This window comes from Oncorhynchus kisutch, linkage group LG1 (assembly GCF_002021735.2).
Source record: "Oncorhynchus kisutch isolate 150728-3 linkage group LG1, Okis_V2, whole genome shotgun sequence".
Lineage (NCBI taxonomy): Eukaryota > Metazoa > Chordata > Actinopteri > Salmoniformes > Salmonidae > Oncorhynchus > Oncorhynchus kisutch.
Window position 1 is genome coordinate 57,437,487 of NC_034174.2, and position 19,329 is coordinate 57,456,815.

At 41.2% G+C, this 19,329-nt stretch overlaps 1 protein-coding gene across 2 annotated transcripts in view; it reads left to right on the top strand.

The window, feature by feature from the left end:
• Window positions 1-18,080, top strand: part of angpt4 (angiopoietin 4) — a 40,410-nt gene extending 22,330 nt beyond the window's left edge. The window contains exons 1-9 of one of the 2 annotated variants that reach the window (XM_031827561.1): window positions 3,776-3,919; window positions 5,194-5,349; window positions 6,793-6,914; window positions 9,448-9,680; window positions 10,757-10,869; window positions 11,076-11,177; window positions 11,487-11,653; window positions 13,682-13,812; window positions 16,715-18,080. In XM_031827561.1, coding sequence (XP_031683421.1) covers window positions 5,224-5,349; window positions 6,793-6,914; window positions 9,448-9,680; window positions 10,757-10,869; window positions 11,076-11,177; window positions 11,487-11,653; window positions 13,682-13,812; window positions 16,715-16,875 — 1,155 coding nt within the window. In that variant the 5' untranslated portion in view covers window positions 3,776-3,919; window positions 5,194-5,223 and the 3' untranslated portion in view covers window positions 16,876-18,080. Of the gene's footprint in view, window positions 1-3,775; window positions 3,920-5,193; window positions 5,350-6,792; window positions 6,915-9,447; window positions 9,681-10,756; window positions 10,870-11,075; window positions 11,178-11,486; window positions 11,654-13,681; window positions 13,813-16,714 lie in introns of those variants that run through there. The other variant, XM_031827553.1, reaches the window with a different exon arrangement.
• Window positions 18,081-19,329: the final 1,249 nt, after the last annotated feature.

The following is a 19,329-nucleotide window of genomic DNA, read 5'->3' on the forward strand; positions in this document are numbered from 1 at the left end:
ATACATTTGCAAACATTTCTAAAAATATGTTTTTGCTTTGTCATTATGGGGCATTGTGTGTAGATTGGTGAAGGGGAAAAAACGATTTAATCAATTTTAGAATAAGGCTGTAAAGTCACAAAATGTGGAAAAAGTCAAGGGGTCTGAATACTTTCTGAATACACTGTACATGTTGACAGAGCAAGAGAAAGGGCATAAAACAAGACCTTTAGCTTGCTTGCAGTACCCATTGTTGACTTTGTCCATCTGGTCCTGATTTGGGCCTGGATGAGTGAGATGTTTGTTGCAGCTTGTTTGTAGGGGATTAGCAACCTCCCCCTGACCCTCCCACATACTCAGAGAGTGTTGCGAGACTTACACGGTACAATAATAGTCATTGTGTATTTTAGGTTGCAGCAACAGAACAGTACAATGTGATAGGAATGGACTTGAATGCTGTGTACTCTAAATAGATAATATTCTACATAACAATATGTTTTTGATGACCTGTTATTGTGGGAAGATTTCAGCTAGAGGATTGTGGGTAAGGAAGAATCCACAGTGGTCACTTTTCATCAGGGATTAGATGTTGCTTGGCACTACGTAAAATGGAAGGTATGTTTAGGTCAATATTAGCATAGCCCACTTCCATACATAAGACCCTAAAGCTTTGTAAACACGCCAGCTCTTCTCAATCATCAGGACATCTTGTGCCTGCCAACTGCCACCTGGTGTGGAGTAACTGTTTTGCCCTTCTTTACTCAAACATCCATGGTAATAAGAAATACCAAATATGAGTTGCTAAACAAATTTTGAAGGTTGTAACTTCAGTGGTTGGTCATTGTTTTATTTTGGGTGTGTGGTGGAGGATGATGTACTAGAGTTTCGATAATCATATAAAATTAAAATAAGTTTCGCCCAAATTAGGCCTCCACAAAACTCCCACAACTTCATACAATTAGATTCAAACCAGCAAACAAAAGATGCTGAAACTGCTTCTCTAACTGAGTGATGAAAAAGAGGGACACTTGAACATTCAACAACAAGACTCTCTGTAAAAACGATGCTGTCCTATGAACACAAATTAAACAATATTTTAGAAACCATTATACATAACAATAACATTTACATAACGTTGTTGCGGAACACTCTTTTAGAGTGACATTTGAAGGCAGACAATGTTTCCGATCCGTCCAACATAAACACATTTGGCTTGTATTGAGGTTAAACTGAGCAATGTTCAGGGGAGTTTTCCATGCATCTCCCAGATGATACCAAAACATCCACATTGTGGACTTTCAGCAATAAGAATGCTTCATGCTGTGTTTATCAATCGGAATATGTTTGTGCCGCACCCAAGATGGCTCTGTCCGTATTCTATAGCAACATCTTTATCCCATATCATGTAGAACGAGCTGATCTTTGAACCCTAGCAATTTTTCTCTCTCTGAGACATAAAAAGAGAGGAAAAAATAACACCTTCATGAAACCAGCCATAACACCTTTATGAAACCAGCCATAACACCTTTATGAAACCAGCCATAACACCTTTATGAAACCAACCATAACACCTTTATGAAACCAGCCATAACACCTTTATGAAACCAGCCATAACACCTTTATGAAACCAGCCATAACACCTTTATGAAACCAGCCATAACACCTTTATGAAACCAGCCATAACACCTTTATGAGTGTTGCAGTCTCATTCATAACAATCGTCTTAACACAGAGTGCTAAAACAATGACGGCATGTCTGTATTCAGCCATCTTTATGCACTTTTGCCATTGATGTCCTTGTAACGTGTTGAGTAACCTTGCCTGAGACCAGAATAGTTGCGTTAGCTCCACAAACTAATGCAATGGCTTAAGCTCAAGAGAGGCTAACACAGTTTTAACCAAACCAGATATTGGCCATGAAAAGGCCAGAACTTTCCCAGCAAGATAAATGCAGCTCACATTCAGTCCAAAAGTGGGCCAGCAACTACAGGAAGCTGTTCGGGCCACTTACCTCAAGCCAGATCTGGCCCATAGGAAAGTGTGAATATCCCACATTCAGAGAATATCTGAGCCATATGATGTGCACTGACCCATGTGTGTCACAAAACAACCAGATATGCCCCGCAGACGGTTGCTGTCTGGGCTTATCACTTATAACAAAATATGTCATTGTAGCTGAAGGTATAATGTGTGGTATTGCAATTAGATGATGCAGGCAAGGGGTTTAATGTCCAAGCTGGAGGCTTTAATATACTTTGAATTGATACAGTCACAGTCTACAAAATCAAATCAGCCTAGCTGAAATTTGAATGACTCTTACGACTCCAACGTTTCTACGTGTCTAAAATACTTCCCTAGATTCCACCATGTCTTCATGAATACCATGAACACATAATGCAACATTAGTTTTTAATCAAGTTCTTGGAATATCCACTCTTCTCCCAATTAATCTGAGGTTTAAGGAAAACCTTTATCACACTTTCTTATCTTTATTAGGAAATGAATTACTCAAATCTATCTAACTTTCCTATGTTTGACGGAGGCCTTCCTCCATGCCACTGGAAATTCATTTAGCAACAGAACCTCAGGCCATTGCTTCAGTCCGTGTTTGGGCTTGTCATATGAGAGTGAAGTGATGGAGGGTTAAAACGGTTTTACTACTAATAGTTCTACTGGAAACCAGTCAAGAGCCCAGGAGCAGGAAGTTATTGTTTTGTTCAGCCGAGTGGAGTGGTTGACTTCAGGCAGCAACCTAGACAGAGGCAAACCCCAAAGATATTAAGGATTTGGGGGGATTACAGAGAAACGTGTGCGACTGGCCAAGGACACTCTATGTGTTTTAGCTTTGGACTCATTTGCAAAATGCCTTATTAAGTTGGACAACTTTTGTTTCGGTTACCCTGTGTCCCCAATTTCAGGAATTGTCTTTTCAAATGTAATAATCATACGATGAATTATAGCAAATAAATTCTGAGAGTATTTACAACGGTGTTACACAGTTCACGACAAACCTGGCTTCAAAAAGTATTAGAAATCTTTAAAAGGCTTGATTGAGTTTGCCTTGTACAATGGAACCAATCAAATTGTCAAAAAAAGTACAAACCCACCCATCTGGCACCCCAGACACGCTCGAGCAAACAGCCATTATTTGAACCCAGGTATGCGTGATGGTGGTATGAATCCATGCCTGTTGTTTACATTTTTTGATGTACCCTAATGGTTTAAAAAAAAATCTAATCTAGGCCTATCTCTAATCCTAACCTTAACTAGTTTCAATGCTTTACCATAAGTCACTAACTAATCCCTAACCCACCCCTAACCATTCGCTAACCACTCACTTACTTGCTAAATTGAACATTTTGAATATACACGTTTTTTTCAGTTTTATGGCAGTGATTTTCAGCTAATGTGTGCATTCTTTGAGTGATCATCTTGATGTGTTCACTTGTCATGCAATGAGACCATTTTGTATGATGTGTATGATTGACCTGTAATGTCTCACGAATGCTGGGATGGAGATTTATTGTATGTGATACCAGCCTTCACAACAGCTTGAAGGTTACAAGTAAGTGCTAATAAAATAGTCACCATACCCTAGCAGTCACCATACCCTAGCAGTCACCATACCCTAGCAACACCAACAGTTTAAAATAGGCTACTAAAATCATTACAATATTGATAAATAAACAAATACAGTTTAGCGGTATTAACCCGACTGACTTTAGGACCATGCAAACACCTGGGAGCGGGAGGGAAGGCTGTTTGTATGGCTGGCTGGCTTTATGGAGAGCCCATCGACTCAGCTGCAGGAAACAGCGCAATCTTTTCTCAAAACAGAGCAGATGCTGAGCTAGTGCGTAGCAGATAATTCTTGTATGACATGGGTTTGTAGAACATTAAGTCCCCTATTGACTGAGGTGAATGAAGCAACATCAACAAGGTGATAATGGCTGGAGTCAATTTTGCTTGTTTTTTGCTGTTCTCCAAAATAAACTATTTGAGTTTTTAAATTGTGTAGAAATGCAGTAAATTAACTTCAATTTTATAACAATTCCGTGCAGGGAAATTCCCTGTCACACTGCCATCCCTAGGTTTAGCTGAAATGACTCCCCTGCAATAGTTCCAGACACACTTCTATGCAGTTGTTACCTAGTTCTTTATCAGTGCCAGTTCCCTTTTTTATTAGGGCTGTTTGGTCACACAGTCACTCCGAGGTACTAGGATCAGAAAGAACGAGACATCTGGTTTAAATTAACAGCAGTTTAACAGACCCTTAGAAAGTGTAGCTGTGTTCCCAAACTCATATTATGGGCAGGTCTTGTGTAATTTTAATCCAAAGGCAGGAAGCAAGGGTCAATTAACCAGTAAAAGCACACTGTGTCTTTGAGGAACCAACAAAAAAAACGTGACCTTTTTGTTTCTTGTTTATGTCAATTAATTTCCCCCCACTAAACCTCCGGTCCCTGCCATGGCTGAATCAGGTGGAGTTATTAGCCATTGCAAAAGTAATTAGAGTGTTAAGGGAACCTTGACGAGGAAAATTGGCCATAATCCATCTACTTCCTCTGGTCGTTTTTGTCTTGTCAACAAACCAAGGGCACACTGATGCCTGTGAATAACTTGAACCTTTAAAACGCTATCACGCTAATGTTCTACTGACCACATTAGAAATATACCCCAGGGATTCCTGTGTTTGTTACAGTTAAGATAAATGTATCGGCTCCCTCTCTTTCTCAGTGTTTTCTGATATCGTGGGGACCGAGTATTTATTTGTGCTGAGTTTGAGTTAGAGGCCACTTCTCTGCACCTTTGCTGGCACCAGTGCATGTTCCCAAAGAGCCCAGGTCATAGGATGACTACGAAGAGGGATGCAGCATGTCTCTAATAACAAACAGCCTGTCCTCAACCTGGGGTGCTCAGGCACTGTGGTTATTTAAAGCAATGTAGAAATTTGTGCCACTCTGACTGAACTCAATGACTGGAAATGTTGCGATTTCAGATCTGTCACTGTATGTGAGAGATAAAAATTATTTTAAAATAGACATTTTTCACAACAACCTTTTCCTAACTTATGCATAATTTGTTTCCATACTTACCCTCCAAAATATGGAACAATTACTGCACAAGGTGGGAAGGTAAACTGAAATGAATCTACTGTAGAATACAAAAACCTGGGGTTCTAGAAGTTAAACATTTGTTTTTGTGTGTCTGCAGCTAGAAAAGTATATCCAGGAAAACATCAAGATGGAGATGGTGCATATTCAAGACCATCCAGTACACAACCAGACTGCTTCCATGCTGGAAATCGGAACTAACCTGTTGACTCAGACTGCAGAACAGACCCACAAGTTAAACGTTGTCGAGGCTAAGGTAATGGCTACATCTGAGTTATATGTGATCAGAATCTCAAAGATGCTTCTTAAATGAGATGTTCCATAAAACTAATTAACAACGAGGATATGCATGACACAAAAACGTATACTCTATAAAAAATATATCCTAAGAGACACACTATGGAACTTAAGTTGCTAATAGACGTTAATATTTGGCTTGAATGTCTGCTGTTTGGTTCAAATGATATACACTGCACAAAAATATAAACACAACATGTAAAGTGTTGGTCCCATATTTCATGAGCTGAAATAAAAGATCCCAGAAATATTTGATTCACACAAAAAGTTTATTTCTCTAAAATATTGTGCACAAATTTGTTTACATTCCTGTTAGTAAGCATTTCTCCTTTGCCAAGATAATCCATCCACCTGCCAGGTGGGACATATCAAGAAGCTGATTAAACCGCATGATCAGTACACAGGTGCACCTTGTGCTGGGGACAATAAAAGACTACTCTAAGATGTGCGGTTTTGTCACACAACACATTGCCACAGATTGGCATGCTGACTGCAGGAATTTCCACCAGAGCTGTTGCCAGAGAATTTAATATGAATTTCTCTACCAAACATTGTTTTAGAGAATTTTGCAGTACATCCAACCAGCCTCACAACAACAGATCTTGTGTATAGCGTCGTATGGGAGAGCGGTTTGCTGATGTCAACGTTGTGAACAGAGTACCATACCACATGGTGGGGTTATGGTATGGGCAGGCAGGCATAAGCTACGGACAATGAACACAATTGCATTTTATTGATGGCAATTTGAATGCACAAAAATACCGTGACGAAATCCCGAGGCCCTTTGTGAAGGTATCTGTGAGCAGATGCATATCTGTATTTCCAGTCATGCTAAATCCATAGATTGGGTTCTAATTAATTGATTTCAATTGATTGATTTATCATATGAACTGTAACTCAGTAAAATCTTTGAAATTGTTGAAAGCTGCGTTTATATTTTTGTTCAGTATAATATAAATCAATTTATTATCTCATGAAACCACACCAATCCTTAGTTTTAGGCAAAATGTTTGCTCATTTGTTTATGGAAGATTGCCGCTCTCTGTCCAATAAGGTCATTTCGGGTAAATATTTCTGTCCAATTATAGGACCCCTTTTGGCTCAAGAACACCATCAGAGGTAAAAGTTCTGCATAGCCTCATAATGCATAGCCTCTAATTTGTCTCTCTGGTCAACAGAATAAAACTGGAATGTATTTTTTTTTTTAACATTGCTCACAAGTTGGTGGAATCTGTTTATTTGGTAACACTTTACTTATATTGGTGACATAGTAATCATTAAGGAAGGGATTAAGGCTGCCGTTCTGTACATTACCTTGGAAATAATTGATGACGCATTGAGAATGAATGCTACATATCACCACTCTAAGTAAAGTGTTACCATTTATTGTCATTATGTGTAGGTTATGAACCAGACATCAAGAATTGAGATCAAGTTGTTGGAGAACTCATTATCTACAAACAAACTGGAGAAGGAATTATTGGTACAGACTTCTAAAATCACTAAACTGCAAGACAAGAACAGGTACAGTATAACATTTTGATATCTGCATAAGTTTGCTATTTCCTCATTAAGACGTGTGGTACAATCTCAACTAAAATAGCTGTTACATATTTCTGCAGCTTTGAGCTGAAAAATAATTGATGTTGAAAAGACATATCAGTGCAAAGAAGCATATTTGAAACCATAACATTACTCCTGTACTGGGGAATCTTGGACAGAGCACATTGCAGTAAAATGTATGTAATGAGAAATTCAAAATAATGCTTAATAACTACAATATAAACCAAACTCTCAAAAGTAAAGCCCTTGCAAAATTTCACCTTTATTTCACCAGGTAGGCCAGTTGAGAGCAAGTTCTCATTTACAACTGCGACCTGGCCAAGATAAAGCAAAGCAGTGCGACACAAACAACAACACAGAGTTACACATGGGATAAACAAACGTACAGTCAATTACACAATAGAAAAATCTATGTACAGTGTGTGCACATAAAGCAAGATTAGGGAGGTAAGGCAATAAATAGGCCATAGTGGCGAAATAATTACAAGTTAGCATTAACACTGAAGCGATAGATGTGTAAATGATGTTGTGCAAGTCGAGATACTGGGGTGCAAAAGAGCAACAAAATAAATAACAATATGGGGATGAGGTAGTTGGGTACAGTTTTTATTGAGAAATGTGACAGATTTCCCATAAAAGTTCTAGATGTAACAGATAGACTGATGTAATTTGTCTTAAATGAGATCATGGGGCTCACAGCTGAATCTTGTTTTGCACTCTGTTTTGGTTACACATCAGGCCATATGGGGTACCCTAGACAAATATAATGGGCCACTACATCATACGGAAATTGACTATAAGGGGATCCTTTCTCAGCTTCTTGATCACCATTACAACTGAACTGGTGCCCATAATCAACAGCAGCAGGCCACAGCAACATAAAAATAATTCACTGCTCATAAATTTCCATTAGGAATAATCATAATTTTCACAATTTATGTTGCTTTGCAATGGTCAGCATGTTGAATTTATAATTTTGCGCAAATTTAGTTTGGCTCTGACATCCACTACTGTAAAGCTATGAAATCACTCATACAGTATGCGGTATAGGATAATGATACAATGGGTTTAAGCCTCAACTCAGATCTCACTGTGCCAATGTAAGGGTTTTGAATGCCCAAGTCACTTAGTGTTGCTATAACTATTATTTACATGGTTTTTGGTATTTACATAGTTTTTACATTGTTCAGGTGTAATTACAGTGAATGTACAAATTGTTACATGTAGGGATTACAACAACAATATCTGTGTGCAGTTTCAACCAAACTCATAATTACCCTGCTAGGATCTCACCCTTGTTTGAGATCTTTTCATATTCAGAATGTCAACAGGTTTACTGAGCTATGCAGATAGTTAGTTACATTATGCCTGTATCATGTTTTAAGGTATGACCCAGGTGCAGACAGTGCTGAAGAAACAAAAGTTTATTCTTTAAACAGGGGCAGGCAAATGACAGGTCAGGCAGAGGTCAGTAAATCCAGAGTAGTGTGGCACAGGACGACAGGCAGGCTCAGGGTCAGGGCAGGCAGAATGGTCAGAAACGGGAAACTAGAAAACAGGAGCAAGGAACAGGGGAACAAAACGCTGGTAGGTTCTACGAACAAAACAAACTTGCAACAGACAAACAGAGAACACAGGTATAAATACACAGGGAATTATGGGGAAGATGGGCGACACCTGGAGGGGGGTGGAAACAAGCACAAAGACAGGTGAAACAGCTCAGGGCGTAACAACCTGCCCATGTAAATACATTTTAGATTAATTACGTTTTAGAAGCACAATTCAAGGTCAGCCTTGTTTCACTCCAACAGCAGTTGTGAAAGATGTAATTGAAGCAGGTTACATCTTTACAAAACCACTGACATACACTTACCTGCCTGTTTCATCCACTCTTTGAGCCACATTTAGAATCACCAGATGTGTGCTTTGGCTAAACATTCAGTTGCAGTGTTGTTCATCTAGTGCTATGTTCACTTTGCTATCCTCTCATCAAGTTACATACATTTGGCTTGTTTCAGTGTTTAGTCAACCAGAGTCCACATCTATTTTCAGCTACGACCCTAGAGCATGGGTTTATCTACTCGACGGTTAGTGTTTTTTTGGAGTTACTTACACATGGAAGCAGTGAAAGTGAATTAGTTAGCTTGGTTGTCAAGAGACAACGGGGCCTGTTCAAATACTTATTTGTCCTTCTATCATTGTGGTTATTCTGGTAAAGCAAGGGTTCAAGTTTACACCAAAAATGTAGATTAATGATCAATCGACATAGGGCAGGTACAGTAGGGAGGTATAATGCTTTATCAAAGCACATAGTATATCATTGAAAGTCAACAGACATGCAGTTGACATGTTGCTGATAGTTTGTAGAGCATCTGCAGATGGACTATCCAAATAAACACCCGGCCCCTTTTGCTGAGTAATTTAGAGAACAAGCGAAAAAAAAAGGCTTGGTAATCAAAATACTACGAAATATACCTGTCAACTATCTTCTCAGTCATTTGGAGAACAAGGTGCAGGTGTTGGAGTCACAGCAGCGGGACGAGCTGGAGGACATGAGGGAGGAGAGGAATAGGCTACAAGGACTGGTGAGGACCCAGACGACAGCCATCGAGGCTCTAGAGAGGCAGCTGAGGGTGGCCAGCACCAACAACTCAGCCCTGCAAAGGCAGCATCAGCAGCTCATGGAGTCGGTCCACACACTCATCAACATGGTGTCTACCGGTACAGGTAGGAACACCTTCAGGAGCTCAGGTTTTGTCAAATGCAGTTTGCTTTCTGATAAGTCCACACTCGGCTGAAGAGATCGAACAACCTTTTGTTGTTTTGATTGGTTTTTCGACAGGACAGAATGAAGTTAGGGGAACAGACAATAAAGCAGGAATGACGGGAAGGAAGGCCACAGACAGCGACCGAACCAAGGCAGAGGTGGTCTGGGAGTCGAGTGTCATAACTCAACCAGACTCCGGCGCTCTGTTGAAGTGTCAAATCAAATCCAGTACACTCCAGTGTCTAACTCCAGATAGATAGAATGTTCATAATGTCATTGTGACAACTGTCTGCAGACAGACAGTCGATAGACATGCTGTAAACCACCATGAGTGCACACTTTCACGGCAATGAAAAGATCAAACGTTAGACATCAACACCTAGGTCCCTTCTGGGGAAATAGAATCCACTGATGGATCCGAGCCAGTTCCTCTCTAGAGTCACAGCTTAAGGCTGGGTTGGAGCTAAAGACATGGCTTGTTTGTTTGATGGGTCAACATGAAAATGTAAAGACTTTGGGTGGGCCACAATGTGTACACGTTTGGGAACCATTGCACATTCATAAATTCAGATAAAACTAACATTCTGGAAAATGGGTGCGGATATCATATGTGCTGTGCGGTCTTAATGGCATCCAGTCGTTAATGAGATTGAGAGAGAGAGAGATTGTTGGGAGCTGACTTCATGATGTTTTTGGGCGTCAAGTCTTGGATTCACTTTGATAACTCTCATTTGAACATCCCAATCAACATCTTGCCTGAGTAGGACATGTCAGCATCTGTTTCCGGAGACGTTCCCAACTCAAATGAGACTGCTTTCAATTATCGTCATCAGATGGTTGTCTACCCTTTGTAGATTTTAAACAAAACACTTATTTTTGGCTTTGTTTCAAAATGTGTGTGTGTGTGTGTGTGTGTGTGTGTGTGAGTGTGTGTGTGTGTGTGTGTGTGTGTGTGTGTGTGTGTGTGTGTGTGTGTGTGTGTGTGTGTGTGTGTGTGTGTGTGTGTGTGTGTGTGTGTGTGTGTGTGTGTGTGTAGGGATATTGCTGAGAGCCCAGAGGTTTTGTGATTGTGCAGAAGCCTATAAAGCAGGACACAACATCAGTGGAGTCTACTACATATACATCAGCAACATGACAGAACCCACCCAGGTGAATAAATAACACTGTCATCATCCTCAAGATCCTCACGATCCTCATCCTCACGATCCATACACTGCATGTTTCAATCCAACTCTTACGTTGTCAACTTTCTCTTGTTAACTTTCTCCAAGTGCGGCTGATAGATCAAGGTTTTTTGAGTGGTGCCTCTGTCATTGCTGAGTGCAATGACTAGATTTGAGTTATTGTTTCACCAGGTGTTTTGTGACATGGAGACTAGTGGTGGAGGCTGGACATTGTTCCAGCGCAGGGTCAACGGCAGTGTGGACTTCCAGAGAACTTGGAAGGAATACAAAATGGTAGGTACTCCTGACAACCTCCAACTTTGGAATTCACAGCTGACGGTAGGGATGTTACTGTATTGTACCTACCTGTGTTAGATTTGTTGTGCGGGTGCTGAGAATAATGTTGTTGTACCAATAAAGCCCTGTGTAAAATGTTTTCCCATTCATCCATTGGGCCGCTTGGACACCTATTCATCCATTGGCAGACCAGTTCAGATGGTCTGCCAAGAGCTGACAAAGCATCAAACATGGACTACTTGAACTTAAAATATAGATGTATGGTGCCCTTGTGTAATGGTGTGATCATCCGATGTTTGTCTGTAGGGTTTTGGGGACCCTGCGGGAGAGCACTGGCTTGGGAATGAGCTGGCATTTCAGATGACCAGTCAGACCCAGTATGCCCTGAGAGTGGAGCTGAGAGACTGGGAGGGGAACACACCCTACTCCCACTACGACAAGTTCCAACTGGCCAGTGAGAAACAACAATACAGGTACAGTACTCGACCTCGTGACTTCACCATGTCCATATGGAAAACGTAGCTCTTTCTAAACAGATTTTTCATGACTGAACACAATTTTCTACTTCCCACATAGCCTTGGGAAGTAAGGGTGCTGCAGCACCCGCTGAAAAATCAGAATTAAAAACAATATTTATGTCACGCCCTGACCATGGAAAGCTGTTTATTCTCTATGTTGGTTGGGGCGTGATAGTGACCAGGGTGGGTCATCTAGGTTAATTGTATTTCTATGGTGGCCTGATATGGTTCCCAATCAGAGGCAGCTGTTTATTGTTGTCTCTGATTGGGGATCATATTTTCCTTATTGTGTTTGTGGGATCTTGTCTTACATTTAGTTGCCTGTGTGCACACCAGTAGCTTCACGTTTCGTTTGTACTTGTTTGTATTGTTTGATGAGTTTCGGTTCATTAAAATATGTGGAGCTCTACGCACTTGTCTTGTTCCAATCATTATAACGATCGTGACAATTTATCCAAAAATACATAACAATTAAAGATAATATAATTTTTTCACAAAAATAGTGCACTTGGCCTTTACTAGTATTAACAAAACAATAGAAGAGTATCTTGCTGGATTCAATAGTTGGAATTGTAAAAGTGGTTTCCCTGTCCCTTTCTCTGCGATTGTAAATGTAATGGAATACAGAAATAACAGCACCCTGTCCTCAAACACATCAAAAGGTGAAAAGTTATGGGCATAGACACAAAACATCCACATCAAATTAAATATTTTTCTTGATCAAATAACATGGAAAACAACCAGTTTTGTGCAGTATTAATTTACAATCCTTACAAACGACTTCATGTAAATGTACACAGGCTGTGTTGTACATAGGCTGGTCATCTAGGTTTGTACCTGCAGACTTTCCATCACCATGAAAAAAAACTATGCACACTACAGTACATTGAGACATTAACTAGGCAAGTCGGTTAAGGACAAATTCTTATTTACAATGACAGCCTACACTGGCCAAACCCGGACGACACTGGGCCAATTGTGCGTCGCCCTATGGGACTCCCAATCACGGCCGGTTGTGATACAGCCTGGAATTGAACCAGGGTGCCTCAAGCACTGAGATGCAGTGCCTTAGACTGCTGCACCACTCAGGAGCCCCAATGGTAGTGCCCAACGTGGGGCTTGCAATGCTCTGGTTTTTATATTCCGCAAGTAAACACTCAAATACATTTGGTTGAAATGTTTTTACAAAAGTAGTGCACTATGCCTTTAGTAGTCCTGTATTTTAGTGCACCAATATAGACTTCTTCAGATTTAGACTTCTTCAGTGCAGGCATTCTTTTTTCCTGCATCCCCGGGAAAAGAAAATGGCATGACCTCCCACTCCCAAACGACTTCCTAAGGCTATGGTCGTACGAGACGGATCGTAGGGACTTGATCTGGCTGGCTGACAGGCGAAGTGGGTGGGAAGTGGCAAGCAAAGGCCTTGAAGTTTGTCTGCTTCACTTTGTTCAAGGTCAGGAGTTTGTGATGAGGTGTGTGGTGACAAATGCCTGAACCACGAGTAACACTGAGTCACAATGTCGATGTGGTCATTTCTTTATCTGACTCAAAGGACCACAACAAATAAAGCATATAAGCCAGAGCTAGGCTGCCAGTATAGAAATGGGGAACAGTAACAGGATTGATTTCTGTCAAGAACTATGCAAATATGTACACAGTTCAAGTTTACTATGTCTTTGTCACCACAACAAAACTCATTGCACATGAATAATCCTGGATCCAATGATATAGGAATAAATATCAATGTTGTTATTAATCATATATCGCCTTTCCATTACGAGGAAAATAATACAGTTCTTATTGTATATCTGAAAGCCATGTAAAATTACTTTGAAAAAAAGTCTACAGCGTTCGCTTTTTGCTTCAACTTTCCTCACAGTATTATCTCATAGCTATTTATTTTTTTGTATGGAATGAATTCAAAATGTGATTTTGGCATCAGAAATCCATCAGTCTCAGTCAAGCTGACTTTCCCATCTGCAGGCTGTTCCTGTGGGGCTACAGTGGAACAGCAGGAGAGCAGAGCAGCCTGGTATCGCATGGCACCAGCTTCAGCACCCGCGACGCCGACAACGACAACTGCCTGTGCAAGTGTGCCCTCATGCTGACTGGGGGTAAGGGTTAAAACTTGTCCTCCACGAGGGAATTTAGGGCATTATGTTATGTGAAAGTGACATACAAGCAGTAACCCCTTTCTTACAGCTAGCTGACTTGAGGCATGCTGCCAATATGACTTCTCACTCTGGTAAATGAATAACATAGCTAATGCCTTTCATGTCGTGACATAAATATATAATGTTTTTGTTTTCGTCAGTTTACGTGGGTGTCAACATGTCATAACATGCCAGCAGTTTTTTATGACGTGTTGTGACATGTATTCTGTTGACCTTGCTAAAGTAAAGCTCAAGTAAAGTTAATCAGATGTTTTAATTGTTAAGTACTTGGTGTGACATATACAGTGGGCTCTGAAATTATTGACACCCTTCATAAAGATGAGCAAAAATGACAGTGTATAATAAATAATTCAAATACTGAGCTATATTGTATTTCCAAAACATTAAAATTATATTATTTTATACTAATCCAATTGCTCATAAAAATAGATTTTGTTTACCAAGGAATATTTATTTTTCTCAAAAATTGTAGGGGGCAAAATGATCAACACCCCTATTTTCAATACCTCACCAGCTAATGGCAGTGAGCCTTTTTCTAAAATGTTTTATGATATTGGAGAACACGTTTGGAGTGATATTAGTGTCACGGACGTCCTCCTCTTCATCTGAAGAGGAGAGGCGAGAAGGATCGGAGGACCAAAATGCGGCGTGGTATGTGTTCATGATTAATATTTAATAAAAGAAAGCACTGAACACTGAATACAAACTATACAAAAACAATAAACAAATATGACCGTGAAGCTATAAATGAGACCTGTGCTGACACAAGCAACTAACATAGACAATCACCCATAAACAAACAGTGAAACCCAGGCTACCTAAGTATGATTCTCAATCAGAGACAACTAATGACACCTGCCTCTGATTGAGAACCATACTAGGCCGAAACATACAAATCCACAAATCATAGAAAAACAAACATAGACTGCCCACCCCAACTCACGCCCTGACCATACTAAATAAATACAAAAACAAAGGAAATAAAGGTCAGAACGTGACAATTAGACTATGCATCCAGACATAATCATTCCAGAACATTGATATTTCTTTGTCTGTACTAATGGACGGCCCTCTTCAATTCAAACCACATGTTTTCAATGGCGTTCAAGTCCAGAGACATAGATGGTCATTGCAAAATGTAGATTTTTTTTGGTCAGTTAACCATTTCTTTGTGGATTTTGATATGTGCTTGGGGTTATTGTCTTGCTGATAGATCCACTTGCGGCCAAGTTTCAGCCTCCTGGCCGAGACAACCAGGTTTTTAAAAGTTCATGATGCTGTTGACCTTAACAAGGGCCCAAGGATCAGTGGAAGCAAAATAGCCCCATAACATCACAAATCCACCACCATATTTTACAGTAGGTATGTGGTTCTTTTCTGCATATAATTCCTCTTTTTGACGCCAAAACCGACCACTTGTGTGCATGGCCAAAGAGCTTTATTTTCATGTGATTCAACAAATGTAAATGGCTGGTGTTTGCTAAACGGCACTGGCACTTGGATTGGAACCGGTGCTACTGTAAGATGGCATGAAAACCGAGCTCTTTTGGCCCAATATGTCCTCCAATCTCATAAAACATTTTAGAAAAAGGATTAGATTATTTTATTGAGCGTACAATATACTGTAGCTCCGTATTTGAAATATTCATTTTATACAGTAATTCTTGCTCATCTTTATCAAGGCTGTCAATGATTTCGGACCCACTGTAAATACCTACATACAAAAAAATATATATGTTTTTCAGGTCTACATGTTTGTATATAATTATTAGTTTGTTTGTGGTACTATAGTACTCTCGATCATTTTATTTTAGTCTGTGCTTTTTGTGTAACACCCTGATAAACTCATTGAACTCCATACAGCAGTTTCAACCTGAATGGCTTACTCTCTTCTTGACTCCTCACTGGGCACAGACGTCATTTCAACTTCTAGTTTTAATTTACTTTGGGTTGAGTTGTCAACTAATTTCAATTCAATGTGAAATCAACCAAAAAGTTCACCCTGTCATTGGATTTAGGTTAATAAAAGTTGGGTGAAAAAAATCTGAAGTTCTCTTATGTTGATGAATTATTGCAAATCCAATCAGTTTTCCATGTTGATTCAACATCATCCCATATATATTTTTTGGTTTAAATGACATGGAAACAACGTTAATTAAATCAGTTTTTGCCCAGTGGGTTTTGACTCTAGGCCCAGAGCTAAAGACAACAAGACATAAACGCAATTTCTGGGATCTTCACCAGATACAAGCATTCCAGCTCCTATCTCCTAAGTGCTGTGTAAAACACATCCCGACCTCAAACCATTCCCCCAGTCACACAAACTCCAAGATAAATAGCTTTTTAATACTAAAACTTTGATTGATTCTGAAAGTTGTTTAAGTTAATTGCTCCAGCACAGCTGGAACCCCTTTCAAAATGTTTGAAACTATGTCATCCGTAATCAAACCACTTATGGGTACAACCTCTTGACACATGCCATCCAAAGCTAACAGCAGTGAGGTGATATTAGATTAATCAGAGATGAATTTGCAGTATCTCTCTGAGGCGCGAGTGTGGATCTCATAGCAGGATCCACGTTTGCTTTGAAATGGAATAAGAACCTTATGCACAGCAGGTTAGCACACCACTACCATGAGTCAAAACACCACATATGGTGAGAGAGAAAGAACTTGGTTGGAAAAGGGGGGGAGGGGAATGATTAATTGAGGCTTAAGGACTGTGTGGCAAGCTGTTCACAAGTGTCGGTTCCACTTTAATTGCTGTAACCATTTTGCTAATACAAAGACATATCTCCCGGAGTCCATCCTGCTATAACCCAACCACTCTTTCTGTTCTTTAGGTTGGTGGTTTGACGCTTGTGGCTTGTCCAACCTCAACGGCATTTACTACACCGTGGGCCACAACATCCGCAAGCTGAACGGCATAAAGTGGCATCACTTTCGGGGACCGAGTTATTCACTTAGTTCGACAGCAATGATGATCCGACCATCCGACTTCTAAGACCGGACAGTCATTTGGAGAGGGGAAGGGCTGTGAATGGGAAAGGGACAGTCATTTGGAGAGGGGAAGGGCTGTGAATGGGAAAGGGACAGTCATTTGGAGAGGGGAAGGGCTGTGAATGGGAAAGGGACAGTCATTTAGAGAGGGGAAGGGCTGTGAATGGGAAAGGGACAGTCATTTGGAGAGGGGAAGGGCTGTGAATGGGAAAGGGACAGTCATTTGGAGAGGGGAAGGGCTGTGAATGGGAAAGGGACAGACATTTGGAGAGGGGAAGGGCTGTGAATGGGAAAGAGACAGTCATTTGGAGAGGGGAAGGGCTGTGAATGGGAAAGGGACATACATTTCTTTGCCTCATTGTCTCCAGGACAAAGGCAGGTGTAAATTTAAGTTTTTAATAGCAAACAATCAATCAGCCACCGGATGACTGGGTGTCATTTAGTACAAGCGAAAACGTTGGGAGTCAGCAGAAGAGACCAGACTGATAGTCTTCGTCTCTTGGCACCTTTATGCAGTGTAGATCTGGCCTTAGCTCTTTTTAATATATACTATAAGGTGCCAGATTCTCGGTCCTCTGATGTCTTGCTTTACCACAATGTGCTAGTGATGTCAAAAATACAAAAATACAAAAATCTACACAGCTCCCTCACACCCTCAGTGTTTATTCCAGAACATTCTGAAGCTGTCATCATCAAGACAACAATAAATGAATATATAGGAATGTCTCATATCCATGAGCCAAGAGGACTATTTTAAATTAACCACAGATAAAGACACCAAGACAAAGAAATGGAGGACATTTTGGCCAGAATGTGCCAGAATATTTTATGATTGACAAGATGTAATATCGACAGGTCATACTGTGAGGCCTGCTTATGAAATATTTCAACGTTCCTACTTTTTTTTTTGCAAAATTGTATTTGCGTACTGTAAATGTGAGCTAAACTTTGAAATAATTGTTTTGCATAACTGGATTGTATGTTTAAATTTTGGATTTATTGCTCTGCCATTTCGTGTGAATCTGTTAATATTTCTCTAAGCTTGTTTTTTCTATTAAGGATATCTCTACATTCCTTTTTTATGTACTTTTCTCTATATGCGCATTCTGACCTTGAATTTAAGCATGAGTATAGAATGCTATTCACCCACTATTAGTTTGGGGTGGAGATGGAATAAATGAAGGTGTGGCGGAGGTGTGTCTACAGATACTCTGTATTCTGGCCTTGACTTAATTCCCTAATAATTCAACCACATTTATGCGTGAGGAAACCATTAATAAAGTTTAGCGACCCTACCAGTTCCAAGTGGGAAAAGCATCTACTATATCTTCAGATAGAAATAACACCATTCTCCATGCACTGTAAATTACAACTTGAGCTATTGATACGAGCTAAAAGACATGTAGTCTAATTAAATCGTTATGGAGCTGTCACGCCCTGACCTTGGTTATCTTTGTTTTCTTTATTATTTTGGTTAGGTCAGGGTGTGACGAGGGTGGTATGTGTGTTTCTGTCTTGTCTAAGTTTTTTTGTATTCTATGGGGTTTTGGTATGTCTAGGTATATGTAGGTCTATGGTGGCCTTGGCCGGGCTAGAATGGGCATCCAGCCAGGAAGGAGGGTGCCGGCTTAGCGCTCCTGGTCTCCAGTATACCTCCTTGGACCAGGAAATCCTGCACCGGCTCTGCGTACTGTGTCTCCGGTGAGTCTGCACAGCCCAGTGCGTTTGCAGGGCGAAAATAAACATCCAGCCAGGACCGGTTGTGTCAGCTCTACACTCCAGATCTCCAGTGTGCCTCCACAGTCCAGTACGTCCTATGCCTGCTCCCCACACTCGCCCTGAGGTGTGTGTCACCAGCCCAGTACCACCAGTACTGGCACCAGTCATCAGGCCTCCAATGCGCCTCGGCAGTCCAGAGCGTCCGGCGACAGTACCCAGCCCAGAGCGTCCGGCGACAGTACCCAGTCCAGAGCGTCCGGCGACAGTACCCAGTCCAGAGCGTCCGGCGACAGTACCCAGTCCGGAGCATCCGGCGACAGTACCCAGTCCGGAGCGTCCGGCGACAGTACCCAGTCCGGAGCGTCCGGCGACAGTACCCAGTCCGGAGCGTCCGGCGACAGTACCCAGTCCTGAGCGTCCGGCGACAGTACCCAGTCCAGAGCATCCAGCGACAGTACCCAGTCCGGAGCGTCCGGCGACAGTACCCAGTCCGGAGCGTCCGGCGACAGTACCCAGTCCGGAGCCTCCGGCGACAGTACCCAGTCCGGAGCCTCCGGCGACAGTACCCAGTCCAGAGCCTCCGGCGACAGTACCCAGTCCGGAGCGTCCGGCGACAGTACCCAGTCCGGAGCCTCCGGCGACAGTACCCAGTCCGGAGCCTCCGGCGACAGTACCCAGTCCAGAGCGTACAGCGGCAGTACCCAGTCCGGAGCGTCCGCCGACAGTATCCAGTCCAGAG